At 40.4% G+C, this 14,251-nt stretch overlaps 1 protein-coding gene across 1 annotated transcript; it reads right to left on the reverse strand.

The window, feature by feature from the left end:
• Positions 1-523: 523 nt before the first annotated feature.
• On the reverse strand, positions 524-13,849 carry oaz2a (ornithine decarboxylase antizyme 2a). The gene is given in 6 exon segments (XM_044125481.1): positions 524-1,977; positions 2,763-2,848; positions 3,118-3,290; positions 6,596-6,676; positions 6,678-6,744; positions 13,624-13,849. Coding segments are annotated over 6 exon segments (648 nt in total). The 5' UTR covers positions 13,734-13,849; the 3' UTR covers positions 524-1,846.
• Positions 13,850-14,251: the final 402 nt, after the last annotated feature.

A 14,251-nucleotide genomic window follows, 5' to 3' on the forward strand; every position in this document is an offset into this window, starting at 1 on the left:
CAAAATTAATGACGTTTGATGACATTTTGTTGCCAAATTCGCGCAACGACAATGAAATAAATCTAAGTCTAGAATGTAAGACCTATGATAAGCATATTTAAGGCCAGCCTCAGATCCAGACGAGTTTGATGGTTTGTTTCACCATCTGCTTAGTTTGGGTGGGCAAATTGAATAGGCTACAGCAATAATTATATTACTCAAGCAAAAGAAAAAGGAAAGGTTCAGTAAAACGACTTTTATAAGAACCTTTTTCCCAAAAAGTTACTCAAGTTAATGTAACAAATATTACCCACTTTTGAACATAGACATCAGCCTGTACTGAAGCTAATGTGATATATTGGCATTAGCTAGTCATCTTTTAGCTGACATTACCTGTGTTCTACTGGATAATCATTAACTGCTCATAAAATGCTCAGATAAAAAAAAAAAAAAATAAATCAGACAAAATAATTTTTCAAATTGAAACAACTCAAAGCTGCATCTTTACCAACACACAAGTAAAAACCACAACCACACACACCACCTTTGTTAACAACCTTTATTGAAACACCCTCCGCACAAGAGACAAAAATCTGAGAAGTGTGGATAGTCACTTAACGGCTGCTAACTGTTTAACTAAGAACAAAAATAGAAAGGTAAATCCCTGCACAATAACAAAAAGAAAGAAAAAAAACACACCAGAGAAAATGTTCATATTGATAAAAAATAAACCTCTGGTACACTTCATGTGTTAACCTGTAACAGCTTACAGTCAGGGCTCAAATCAGTAGCGGTTTGAGAAGGGAAGGTGAGGCGCAGGCGGGGGGAATGTAGGCCCATTTTGCTCGACATACAACACAAGGTTAGTATTAGCTTGTATTTAGTTAGCATCGACAGACAATTCTTTGGTGTTTAGTTGAGACAGAAAATGATGAAAAAAATCTAATAAAAATTCTCGGTGGGTTTGCTACAGTGCTTTTTTTTCCGTCCCCCCTATATTTGCATATATGATCATAGGAACAGCTTACTTAAAACATAGGTCTGAATATGCACGGGCTGAATATTTTACATTCTTTTTAATAAGACTCATTAGTTTATAATAATAATAAGAAGAAATTGCACTCTCCTCTTTAGGCACCTGCCATATCGGTAAAGCTTTAATGTTTGTCCTGTTGATCATCGTGTGGTCATCACACGATCAATACATCGTGTGATCATCCCGATGATCACATGGGATTTCACAAAAGATTGCATCTTTTGTGAAATTTTAAAAGTAGCAAAAAAATAAAAATAAAAAATAGAATAAACGTTTTCAAAAAGCCAGAGCCAGGGACACCTTGCTGGAATGATGCCTCGACATATCGCAGAAAGTCAAAAGGAACCGCCAGTGTGTGCTTACATGTTCAATGTAACAGATTATTAAGCAAAGAAAAAAATATATATATATATTTATAAATCAACCATACACATTTAAACCCCCTAGCATCATAGCTCGCATCGTGTACAGCACTCAAAGACTCACCGAAGTCTCTTAGAGAAAAAAAAAACAAAACAAAAAAAACGGCTGAAGCTGTCAGACGAGTGGATATGCTGAAACTTCGGAGCAAGTCGTTTATTTCCTCCTTTCGTCCGTGGAGAGAAAATGACTGAAGTAGTGAGGAGGAGAAGGAAAAGAGGCCAAATTAAATGTGACGACTTAGTTCAAGCTGCAGCCCTCCCAGCTAATCCAGTCTGCGGATGTCTTCAGGGAGAAAAGCAGCGGCGTCACAGAGACCCCTCCACCCGGCGCTGTCAGAGGGAAGGCTAAAGACAGGGAGAGGGTATGGGGGTGAGGGGGAGGTTGTGGGGTGGGCGAGGGAGGTGGCGGTCACTCTTCATCCGAGCTGCTGTTGTCCAGAGAGTAAGCCATGAAGGCCAAATCGGGTCGGGCTGGTACCATGGGGTTGCCCGGCTTCACCATCTCGAAGCCCATGTAGTGGAACGTCTTGATGATGACCACTGGAGGGAGGAAAAGTGGAAACGGGCTTAGTGACCCCACGGAAACCACCCAAACTGGAAAAACTCACTAACTCCAATGAATGTTTGTGGAAACGCGTTCCTTTCCCCTCTACTTCACGGCTGTGCCTACGGTGGCAAATCGATTAATCGAATAAAAATAAATAAATAAATAAATCTGGCACATTCTGCAGAAATTTTGTGTAACCACTAAATTTTATTTTATACAATATTAGAAATACATAAGAAAAAGTACAAAAATCCTTTTTTTAAATAGTGTTTTTATCATATTATAGGGTGTACTAAAAAAAAAGTTTTTTTTTTTTTTTTTTAGAATGTAATAGCATTTATTACATCCTAAAAATGAATTAAAAAAGAACAATGGATGCACATGCAGCCAGCCTATATTGTAATTGAGTATTTTTTACAATTAACTAACTAAATATCAGTTATTTTTCTCTTCCCTTTCCAAAATTTGTTCCAGGTGTAGGCAACACTTGAAAAGTTCTGAACAGAAGATATTTACAGAAAAGGAAACGTGTTCATCTTAAATGCTTTATGTATAAATGTTTTTATAGTCTTTGCTTAATTGCTGCTCTGATTGTGTTCTTCCAGCAAAAAGGCCTTTTTCTTAAAAAAAAAAAAAAAAGTCTGAACACTTGAGCAAACGATTAATCGATGACTAAATTAGTTGGCGACTATTTCAAGAGTGGATTAATTGTTTCCTTATTTTGTGCCGGCCTCTTAAAATAGATGCCAACAGTTCTGAAACGACGGGAGCTTCTTACGTCGATCCTCTCTGTTTTTGTGGAACCACAGGAAGACGTAGTTAACCTTCAGCTTCTCCTCGGCAAACTCCAGCAGCGTGGTCAGCCTGGAGACAGAGGCAGATGGACGTTGGAGAGCGAGGAAAAGATGGGCAGTGATGACGCATAACGTTGTTGACCCCCCCCCACTCACTCTTCGTTTTACATAAGCGATACAATTTTACATAATGCAGGGCAGCGGCCGAGCTGGCAGCAGGATTTGAGTTACAGCCAGGAAACGCAACGAAACCCCTTTCAGAAAACCACTTCCGTCAAAGCATTTCGCGAACAGAAGCCCAATCCACAGCATTTCCCCCAGACCCGCTCTCAAACGTACCCCTCTTTGCTCCCGTCGGCCAGCGAACCTGCTGGGATCTCCAGGAAGAGGCTGTCCCCCGAGAGCGCCGCGTCCCAGAAGGCCGAGCGGCGCTCAGTCAGCTGGTAGTGGAAGCGGAGAAGAGAGGGTCTCCCGCCGACCGGGGAGGCCTGCGTCACTGTCAGCCTGTCATCCTGCCGGGGGGGGGGAAACAACAAGCAGACAGGCTCAGAGTCCAAACCTTCTGGTGCAGATTAAGATCGGGTCGACAACCAAACACAGGAAAACGACAAAGAAACTGGCATGGGGGGTTTCAACGGTCACTACTGCTGCGTTTCTATTGATTATATTTTATCGATAAGAAAAAAATTTTTTTTAAAAATCAATGAATCAGTGTAATTGATTTTTTTAAACACCAATGCTCTCCTTGGGTTTCCATAGGTCAGAGTGATGTCAGCACAGCAAAGGGCGGCCATCTTGTTTGACAAACGTGTTTTACAGCTTCTGTTTGTTTGCACTTTAAATTCAGGTCAACTCTACCACACAATGGCAGAGCCAGGAATCTTCATTTTTTTTAATTACGAGAATTAAAAAAGTCAGAATACCAGAATGAAGTCAGAATACTGGAAGGATAGAGTACGGATTTTATAGGAACTCAAACATGAAAAAAAAAACATCACAAAAATTCATTTTAATGAGAGAAGTTGAGACGTTACACTTTGATATCAGTTTTCCAGATAATCTTTTGACATATCAGCATCTACTTAACAGTTGCGGGAGTTTGAAATGATTATGCAAATGACTATTTCATTATGCTGCGTCGCATGACTCTGACTGAAATAGCCACTTTTGGAAAGCATTTTTTGTCATTTATCAAGAAGAGGAAGAAAAACAAAAAAAAATCAGATCTAGTATGAAAAACAAACGGGAGATTTTATGGCTCAATCCTAGTTTCTATATTTGAAGCCCAGACAACTGTGGGAGCTTTAAGATTCAAGACCAAGTTATGGACCAATAGGAAACATGTCATTTCAACGTCAAAGAAGAAGTAGCCGTGATATTTTTAAATGAAGCACAAGGGTGCTTCATTTTCATCAGCAGTTTTGAACATTATCGATAGCAACAATTATGCGATGTAGGAGATCACTTCTGCCTTCTTTGTTTAAAGAAACGGACATAAAACTACAACACAAAAAAAACCCAGTGAGAGTGTGACGTCTGCCTGGGATAACACAGATTCAGGTCTTTGTGTCGGGGCAGAAACCGGCGGATGAGGATGATAATGACAGTTATGACTGAAGAGTCTGATCCTAAACCTCTAATCCTCCACAGGTTGGCCGGTCACATGTCGGGCTGCAGCTGCAGACCAACACGCCGAGCGATCAGTCGTTTCTTTTAATTAGAATGAAATAAAATTGCTTCCTGTTGTAAAATCCAACTGTGTTCAAATGAAACCAGGTGAGTGAGGCATTATATTTAGGTATGATGCAGATTCTTTTTTTTTTTAAGCTAAAAAATAAATAAATAAAAAAAGAGAGAGTAAAGCTCATTACCAATATGTGTTGAGTGCAGCGAGTCATGAAAGCCTCTGACGGATAATGCACTCAGCACAGTTATAACAATCATCACCTGAAGAGCTTGAAGTGGATCAGAAAAGCACGTGCGAAACTATGTAGCTTGTAGAGAAACATTAATGTCTATGCAGACATCTTTCTTTTGATTCGTCAACTTTTAGATGGCTGTAGGGAACAATAGTAATAATGAGCTTCTCCTTGTTGGATGTATATTCAGGTCAGATATGCTAAGAAGGTTTAAGTTAGCATTAAAGGGGAGGTGTTATGCATTTTCCAGGAGCATAGTGACATTTTATAGCATTCAGTTATAAAAATGACGTAAATATATACCAAATACGACTTGGAAAAAAATGTTATTTCCGGATTTAAATGATTGAAATTGGCCCTCCGGTCTCTTTAAAAACTCCCGCCTTTTTCTGAAACTCCACCTCCAGGAAGTCATCACAAAATGGCTCTTCTATTAACCCTTTAACAACATTTTACCAGCGTTTCACTGACAAGTAGTTCATATAATGAGCTCACACAGTTCCACTACATGTTTGCTAATTGCTGCTGGCTAGTCTAGAGGAGCTGACTCTGGAGCTCAGAGGAGGAGTTGCGCCTCAAAGGCGGGGCTAATACTTTTTAAAATTCCTTTGTAAAATGTAAATAGCAAGTCCGCTCAGTGATCTAGTGGACTAGACATCAAGTGACTTGCTGTGCGCGCCGTGGCAGTGAGCCACATTCGCTGTTGCTTTGCATCGAGTCAGGAATATCGGTGGTCGGGGAAATGACACAATCAAGCAAAGAATCTGAGAAGGGGACGCAAAATTTTGATATTTATTGTCAACACCACGGTAGCAAGATAACACTTTGAAATGCCTTGCTGCTGAAATGTGCAATACAAATAAAGTTTGATTGATTGATTGAACAAGGTCCAAAGAGATCACATTTCACAGGTCAGTAAAACGCTTTAATTAAAAAATATATATAAAGAAAGTGAGAGTAGGTTTGTTATGTTAGCTTAACTTTAATCACTCTAACATGTACTCTTGCTGCGCAGTTCGGAGTATTTCGGTTCAATTAACACAAAAACAAAACGACCCACATCGATTTTCTGACGGATAATCAGAAGTGCAGGTGTTTAAGTTAGCTAATCAACCACCGCCAGTGTTCAGGCGATCACTTCTGAATGATGCAAAATGGAATTTCAAAAACATAAATCTGCAACGGACAGAATGTTCTGCTTGGTGTTTGTACGTCCCTTTTTTGTGTGGTAAATGTTTTTGTGGGGGGGTTTTTAGTGCTAATTCCTGATACACTTGAACGCAATCGTAGAACGTGGCGATATTCAGAGCCATCGTCAAATAGGATGAAATATTTCATGAAACATAAAGAGCCAAAGTTTTTTAAATTTTAAGTCATGGCTCTTATCAAGTAAAATTAAATTATGGGCCATTATAAAGAGAAATTCGCTTTGCTCTCTGTTGTTTCTAGAACTGACAGAAACCAAAATATAGATTTATTAGCAGAGAGAATATATATTTTACACATCTAAACATCAGCGTCTCGGCTTTAAGCCAAATTTGATAGAATCCAGCAATAAATCTATTCAACTTATTGAATAAGATTGTCTGGCATTCTCTTGTAAGTTTTGGCTTTATTCTTAGCAGTAAAGAAAAGGTCTTCCAATAACTGTAGGTGCATCTGCGCCCCAACGCCCCCTCATCCCTCCTCTTCCTCCCCACCAACTTGCAACTCAAAGCTACACCCTTGCCTCCTCCTTGTGTAGATCAGTTCTCCAGAGCCTTGCTAATGGCCTAATTGTTCTATAGAGGGGTGGTGCAGCAGAAACACATCTAAAAGTTGCAGGACAGCAGCAGTTGAGTTGATTTTACATGATACTGGCTCTTAAAAGATGAAGTCGGTCATTCCAGTTGCCTCACCTTGTGTATTAGCACGGCATGAGAGTGATCCCTGACCGTCCCTCGCCCACCCGGGATCTTCAGCTGTGGGTGAGGGGCATCAGGAGCACCACAGAGGCCCTGGAGCCTGAGGGATAGAGCTGGGCTTCAAGGCCCCCGATAACCAAGAACTGCAAAAAAACAAACAAAAAGCACAGATGAACCACTTCATGTCTCAGCTTTCTCACAAAGCTATGGAAGATGACTTGGCTCCAAGCAAAGCATTTACATTAAGAACATTGTAGCGTCACAACAGAAAGAACAAAAATAGCCACATCCTCAAGCCCCGAGCTAAAACGACAACAGCAGTAAAAAGAAAAACTGATGATTAATAATAGTAAATTTAAATATCTCTAGTGCAAATAAGAAGCTACAAAATGGATGTCAACTTCAGCAGTATGAGTTCTTCGTTTTCTTCAACATGCTTCCTGAACTTCAGTGGTTTAATTGCCAACTTTCTGTAAAACTGGTGTGAGCAGCACGTCTCTTAGAAAATAGTGACGTTTTACACCTCTAGTAACATACAATATCGTAGGAAACAAGTTTCCACTTTATGTCTCAGGCCCAGTTCAGACATAACTGAACATCTGGGACAACAAATGTATATTTATGAATTTTGATCTTCCATCCATACGAAAGCTTGGTTTAATATCACTAAAAATGTACATTCTCAGACCAAAGTGTAGATTTGAGAAAATGCTGTGTTTATGTTTGCATGTGTAAATGGGAAAGTTGAGAATCAGGCATTATAGCCTGCGACAAATAATACGGCAATAGTTCTGTATGATTCTCAATGAACAGTCCTGTGTTTTATTAACTTGATATTCTATCACACTATTTAAAAGTATTTCAATTAAGTCCCGCAGTGCCATGTTTTATCCCCAACAGCAAGTTGTGGTTGTTTTCGAAGCATTCCGATTGGCTGACATAGATTTTAGCTTTGCGCTACACTGCCCCCTATGGGATAGGCAAGTTTAAAACAATACGAAGGGGGGGATTGGTGTGGGTTCATGTGGACAAAAACTTTTCTGAAAGTGATCCTGTGTCCGTGTGTGTATAAACAATTTGAGGGAAATATTTGTTTGTATTAAGACTTCTATTTGTGAACAGGACCTTCGTTGCTATGACATGGCTACTAAGTACAAGACCAAACAGGAAGAAACTGTTTCCCAAGAGGAATATTAGCTTCTGATCTGCAAAGTATTAGTCTGTCAAAACCGTTCTTAAAAATTTTATTATTTACTACTGACTACATTTTGACAGCAATTTTTTTTACCCAAGTCCAAGATCTGTCTATTAAAAGTAGCTTACATGTCTAAACTTCAGGGTTATGTCTTTTACATAGTTTCAAGTATTTCTTATCCAACCAATTACAGAACTTTTTTTTTTTTGCAAACAATGGTGTAATGTACAGAAATCGTTTAATTGTTTTGTTGCGGGTTTCCTACTCTCTCAGATTGTTTGTTTACAAGGAGTCCGGCAGACATGAAAGACTAGGATTTATTATGACTGCATTTCAAAGAGGTCCAAATGGGCCCGTGCATGCGCTGGGAGGCACGTATCACAAACGAGCTCCTGATCTGTAAACACCTCTGTAAATAGCTTTGTGGGCCTTTTGGGAACATCTCTGCACTTTGAGTTTCAGACGCTGGCCAGTGTCTTCCCTGCATCATCACAGACACTCTGCATGTTGCGGATTAAACTGTAGTCGGTCAACACAAACTCAGACAGCAACAAGCCGCCTGACTCTGCTCTACGTCTCACTTTCCAAGTCACGTTCCAGAGAGGAACAGCTCTACTTTCTGTGAGACGGAGGAAGGGAGGCGTGGCCTCCGTCTCCCCCGCCGACCGGGTTGGTAACCTGGACGACCTGAGCAGCACAAACCAGCAGAGTGTGCAGTGGAAAAACAAGGTTTTCGAATTAAGGCTGACTTTGATCCCGTTTTCATTGCTGAGAATAGACACCATATCTTTTCAGCTTTTGTCAATAGAGAGCAAAATAGAAAACATTCCTATACTTTATCATGCTGCAAACTCCAATTTCTGTGCATTTCATTGGAATTTGACCAAATTGAATTTTTGTTATTTTTGTGTCCAGGACCGTTCGGTGTGGTGTGAATTACAACTCACTTCTACAAAACCAGAACTTCATAAAACCACATCTGGATGTCTGTCGAGGCCTCTACCAATTCATCTTTTAAAATATTGCCACATCTTGTCAATTGTATGGACTTCAACTTGGGCCGTCAGAATGCATGAATACGCCATGACATCAATCAGTCCCACTGTTGCTCTGGCTGTTTGTTTAGGGACGTTAGAATGAAGAAGGTTGACATGAAAGACTAGGATTTATAGCAAGCCATACTTGCACTTCGCAGTATACATGCTACTTTGGGTTGATCTATAGCTGAATGTACTCCAAAACAACAAAGGTCAAGGGGTATTGGAGTGCGTCATGATGCATTTCTCTAGGTCTAAAATAACCTGAAATAGAACCTTTGGACAACAATCTCCACAGCCAAACTGATATCAGGGACACCACTGACAAGAGGTACAACTCAGATGGATGAAGCCACCCGAGAACTTGCCAAGATGTCCAGACCTACTTCTCCGATTCCATCTTCCCTTACAGAGACGGAGACCGTCCTTGATGGAAATGTCAGGTTGTTTTGAAAGGCAAAACTCTCGTCGTCCTCTGACATTTCTGTCACACTCTCAGGAACCCATCCCGACCCTCCCGGAGCAGCTGCAGACATCAGCCACCAACCCGCCGCACTCAACGAGAGACTCTAAAAATGGAATGTGGGTTACATATTCAAGTCTGCCTTATGGAGAGACAGGCTGTACTGTCATGAAGGCCAAGCAAATTCACAAGCTGCATTAATATGCCAGTGAGGATTTAATCAGCTGTGTGTTGGGAGTTGAAACAGAGAGATGCCAAGTGCGTCACCGTCTCGTTGTGCAAGGGAGGAGGAGGGAGAGGAGAAAGACGGACGAATGCTTCCACTGCTAGGCTGCTCTTCCTGAAGCTGAGAGTTTTTATGAGCTCTGATTCAAGTTGGATCATTTCGGGGCGTGAATGGAGAGACGGACAGCATAGAGCCGGGCATGGGGTTCAAACACAAAGACAAAACATTATGACGTGTTCTCTGGAGGAGGGGAAGAACCTTGGTGCACGAGACCGAATGTCAACTGGCTTGCGAACAGAAATGATTTGACATTTCCGGACAGTGCTTCGGATTAAGCACAAACGACAAAAGGGGGCACACACAAGAAAGAAAACAGAGACTGAACCGGACCTTCTCCATTCCACAGACAGAGAGCCGGGCAGCGTGACAGAAAAGACACGGAGATGGAAACAGGAAAGGTACACGTGCTGTGAAACCCGAGGATGGATGGACGTATTCCTGTCAAAACACATGACTCTGACCCCTGGGTCCACCTTGGCGGCGCTCGACTGGTCAGACACAAACAAGTCGACTGAAATGCCCCGTCATCTGGAACTCAACTACACAATTACACTCGTTCCCCCTTCAACATTTTGTACAATTGACTCAAATTTGTCATCAGCAGCTTCTGTCCACTTTTCTTGTGCAACAGCTCCAGCTAAGTTAAACTGGAGAACAGAAGCTCTGGCTGTATGGTTTCAGTCGTCAACCGGAGTTTCAATAAGAATATTGTGGTGAGAAACGGCACCAACTCCATGTTACAGCAGAACTAAAAGGGGCGTGGCTGTCCAACCAATGGTGCAACAAAAAAATTTTAAAACTTATTTTTAATGACTTCTTATGCTTTTTATTATAATAATTGTATTGTAGCTCCATTTGTTTGTATTTGACAAAATTAAAAAGCTAACCTTATTTTGCAATAAGCTTAGTGTTTTTTTTTGTCTTGAGCAAGATAAATATTGTCCTGGGACAACAGATGAAAAACTGACCAGTCGGTCTGTTCATTTATGTGAACTGCTGCCGTCAAATGAATAAAGATATTTCAAATTTCAACACAGGGTTCCGAATAGGGGTAGGCATTTATCGTAAAAATTTCTTATAAGAATTTATATTAATCGCTGCCATGGTAAATTTAATGATAAATAAAACACAACTGACAATATGATTGGAAATGTCATTTTTGCCATTCTCTCCCATTGTTTGTTCCACAACAGCATCTTTAAATATCAGTCAATTCAAAAACGGGATTAAATCCAGTTACTGTGTGCAGTTTAGTCAAACAAATCACATCTTTTTTTTTTTTTTTTTTAAGCAAGTTGAATCTTGAAGATGTTTTTCCAAGAACAATATTTGTGTTTGTGGTGCTGTGAATGCCGTCACCTAAAAATGTAATAAATAGTTTTTTTTTACCATCTTTATTCGCACCACAACATTTTGCAATAAAATTCCATATTTTCCACTCCTGGTTCTGACTAAAAAGCCAAGCGTTTAGAGGATTCTCCAGAGGAAGACGGCATTCTGCATCCAGACCAGTGACTGATCTCCGACCACGCAGATTAACATCTCAAGACTGACGAGTCCAGAGTCAGACGTCAGCTGAAGCTGCTCGGCACAGTTGACGTCCAAGTGCCCTGATGGAAAATTCAATCCCGAATCTCCCGGCAACGGCCGAGGCGCTCCATCTGCCAGTGAATTAGAGGGACACCAACCAGCACTCAGGTAACCCAGGACAGATCATTTATCCTGCCCAGTGTGTGACGAGCCCCAGCACTCGTCCCTCCAACACACACATTCCAGTGATGGTTTGAAAGGTGACCCGTCAGAAAGAGAGGGGTTATATAACCAGCTGATGTAGGCCAGTAGCTGCCTTCAGCAGACACGGTCACTGCAGCGGAACAGATATAGTCGCGGCATCAATTTATCTTCTCCACGCTCCGTACTGCAGGTCAGGACATTGACCCATAGAGGACAAAAATAAGACCTCTGTCTTGGAATGCGGAAAAACAACAACAACAACAACAGGCTACAATTTAATTTGTTTATTGGTCTTAAATTGACACCGATTTGTTTCCATGAATGAAATGAGCCATAAGCCACGTAATAAAAAGACAAACGCCGTGCAACACTAGCTGGGTTTCAATTACAAATGTGCGAAGAACATTGTCGGTATTCCACTAATGTTGAAAAGACGCAATTTTTCAATTGCGCCGTCCCCGTTAAATAAGAAACGCAATAAAAAAAAAAATAAAAATGGCACGTGAATAAGTTTATTCATGCGATAATTCATGAACAAACTCATGAATTATCATGAGTTGGAGTATCATGCTGCGCCAGGACTCTCCAACTACTTGCCGTCGGTTGGTTTGCACCAGTGGCAACATCCGGTTGTTGATCACGTGACTTGTACAATGTGAAAAAAGTCTTTCCATGGTAGTTTTGGAAAATAAACCAACTCTGATACGGTCTAAAAACCCACTTTATCCACGAACCAAAATCATTTGAGAGTTTTTTTTCTTAATTCCCGCGTTTTCATTGAGCGAATTTATTTCAAAATGTCAAATTGCGCAATTGTATGGTCAACGGAAATGCAGGCAGTGATGCATTAAAGCGTAACACCTCAGAGTTTCAGTGATACGAGTCATGTTGTTACAGGCACGGTGTGGGAATGGTACAAGTCCGAACCTATGCCAAGTTTGATTACAGTCTGCCCATGAGATTACGCCGGGAACATCATCTTTCAACTGCCGGAGTGCCTTTGTGCAAGGTCCGGTAACAAGAATGCCAGAACCAGTGATTTTAGACATCCATGTTTGAACCTCACATACACCACAAAGATGTTCTTCTTTCGACTCCAAAGCCCAATTTAGTGAACTACAAAAGTTCCGCTTCTCATCATTCTAAGCAGCTAATACGAGGAAAACGTTTTGGTCACCTTCATCTTTTTCCAGCACCAGTAATGTTTCAAAACAAAGTCAATGAAAGTAGAGAGTATTTTCAATCACATACCTGCAATTTGCTCAGGCCGACAGCTCAAGAGCGCAAGACTTCAGCAGATAACAGGAAGTAAAGATCCGTCGTGTCCTTTGGAGATTTGAGCCTCCGTCTCTCATGGAACAGCCAGAATTTGGGAATGCTGGTCGAATTTAGTAATTTCTCAAGTAATTATTTTTGGAGGGAATTGCATGTGGGTACTGCCTCTATGAAATGTCAAATCTAATTTTGTCTTTTTGTTTTTAATTTTGCACACCTGACTTGTTTTTAACTCATTTGAAAGTAACTTCTGACCACATAGAGCAGAAAGATTACAAATAAATTATCAATGCTGTTCTTTTTCTTATTATGTGTCTTGAAGAGATTTTTGAATTAGCTACAACCTGGAGGAGCAGCTAAAAGTTTTGGTAAAAATATTATTTTTACCAATTTTTTTTTTTTTTTTAAATCGGACATTGGCCACAAAATTCTAATCGGTACGCTGCTACGTCACTTTTTTGGGGTCCAGTTTCAGTAACAGTTATTTTATTTTTTCATTTATATACGTGCATGTTGTGTTGTTAAAAAATGGGTTGATGAATTAGAAAGAGTTTATCACCGTAGAGTTGGGCATCAGGGTAAAACGGGAGAGAAACCAAAGGAAAACTGTTGCTGTAATTTATAAATCACCGAAAACTATTTGAACTTGAGACAAAACTAGAAGCCGTTGCAGTCTGGTTCACGGCTTTTTCTTTCGACCAAACACCGCAATAAAAACTAAAAAAATAAAGATCTCCTCTTCTAGTCATTCTTGTTGGTGAAAGTGTAAAAAAAAAAAAAAAGTTCCTTCCTCCTCGGACTTTAATTGGCTTCTTTGTTTGTGAACAGCGCCTCCAACTATTTGTCGATATTTCGCCTGTTTACTTTGAGAGCAACAAACAAGTTCAACAATTTAATAGTTTCCTTAGAAGTTAATACGCCGAAGGAAAAAAAAACAGCGTTGACACGGTAAAAAACAGTCACCAACAGCGGTTAACGTATCGTTACATATTTCAGTGAAGGAAAGAAGAAAAACAGCGAGCAACTTCTTACCTTTCCTCTGTGTTCAGCATGATAGCTTCGAGGAAACTCGGCTCTTTAAGTCCTTTTTGACAACCAGAACAGCTACGGTTCAACAGGAAGCCCACAGATAAGTTAACCATCCGCAAGGTGAAGCCAAACTCCGTCGGTAGTTCAGTGTCGTTGTCGCTTGTTTACATGGAGAAAAAACACACCTTACATCACTCAGCTGTTCGTCCAGTCTGTAGCGAGCAGCGCAGGAGCACTGGCTTTTAAAGCTGCAGCAAGGCATCATGGGTAATCCACCTCGGGCTGTTTTTTGTTTTGTTGTTTTTTTTTTACTTCCAGGAAATAAAAACTTACAGTAAAAGGTTAATTTCGTTTCAACTCCCTCAAAACACTTGGTGCCAACAGTTACATCTTTTTTCTTTTTTTAATCATTTGTGCAAAAAACAATGAAAAAATAAATGATAACGGGATAGTTCGGGTGTTTTTGTTCTTTTTTTTTTTGCTGAGAGGTTCATCGCAAAAGTTAACAAGCAGCTAATGTGTTGCTTTTTAGAGCAATGGCTCGCAAATTTTTCAGCCTTTGGCCCACAAAATAATAATGGAAGAGGCTCGTGACCCTGACTATTGCTTGAGCGTGCAAGTTTTTTACCGA

This window comes from Gambusia affinis, linkage group LG08 (assembly GCF_019740435.1).
Source record: "Gambusia affinis linkage group LG08, SWU_Gaff_1.0, whole genome shotgun sequence".
Lineage (NCBI taxonomy): Eukaryota > Metazoa > Chordata > Actinopteri > Cyprinodontiformes > Poeciliidae > Gambusia > Gambusia affinis.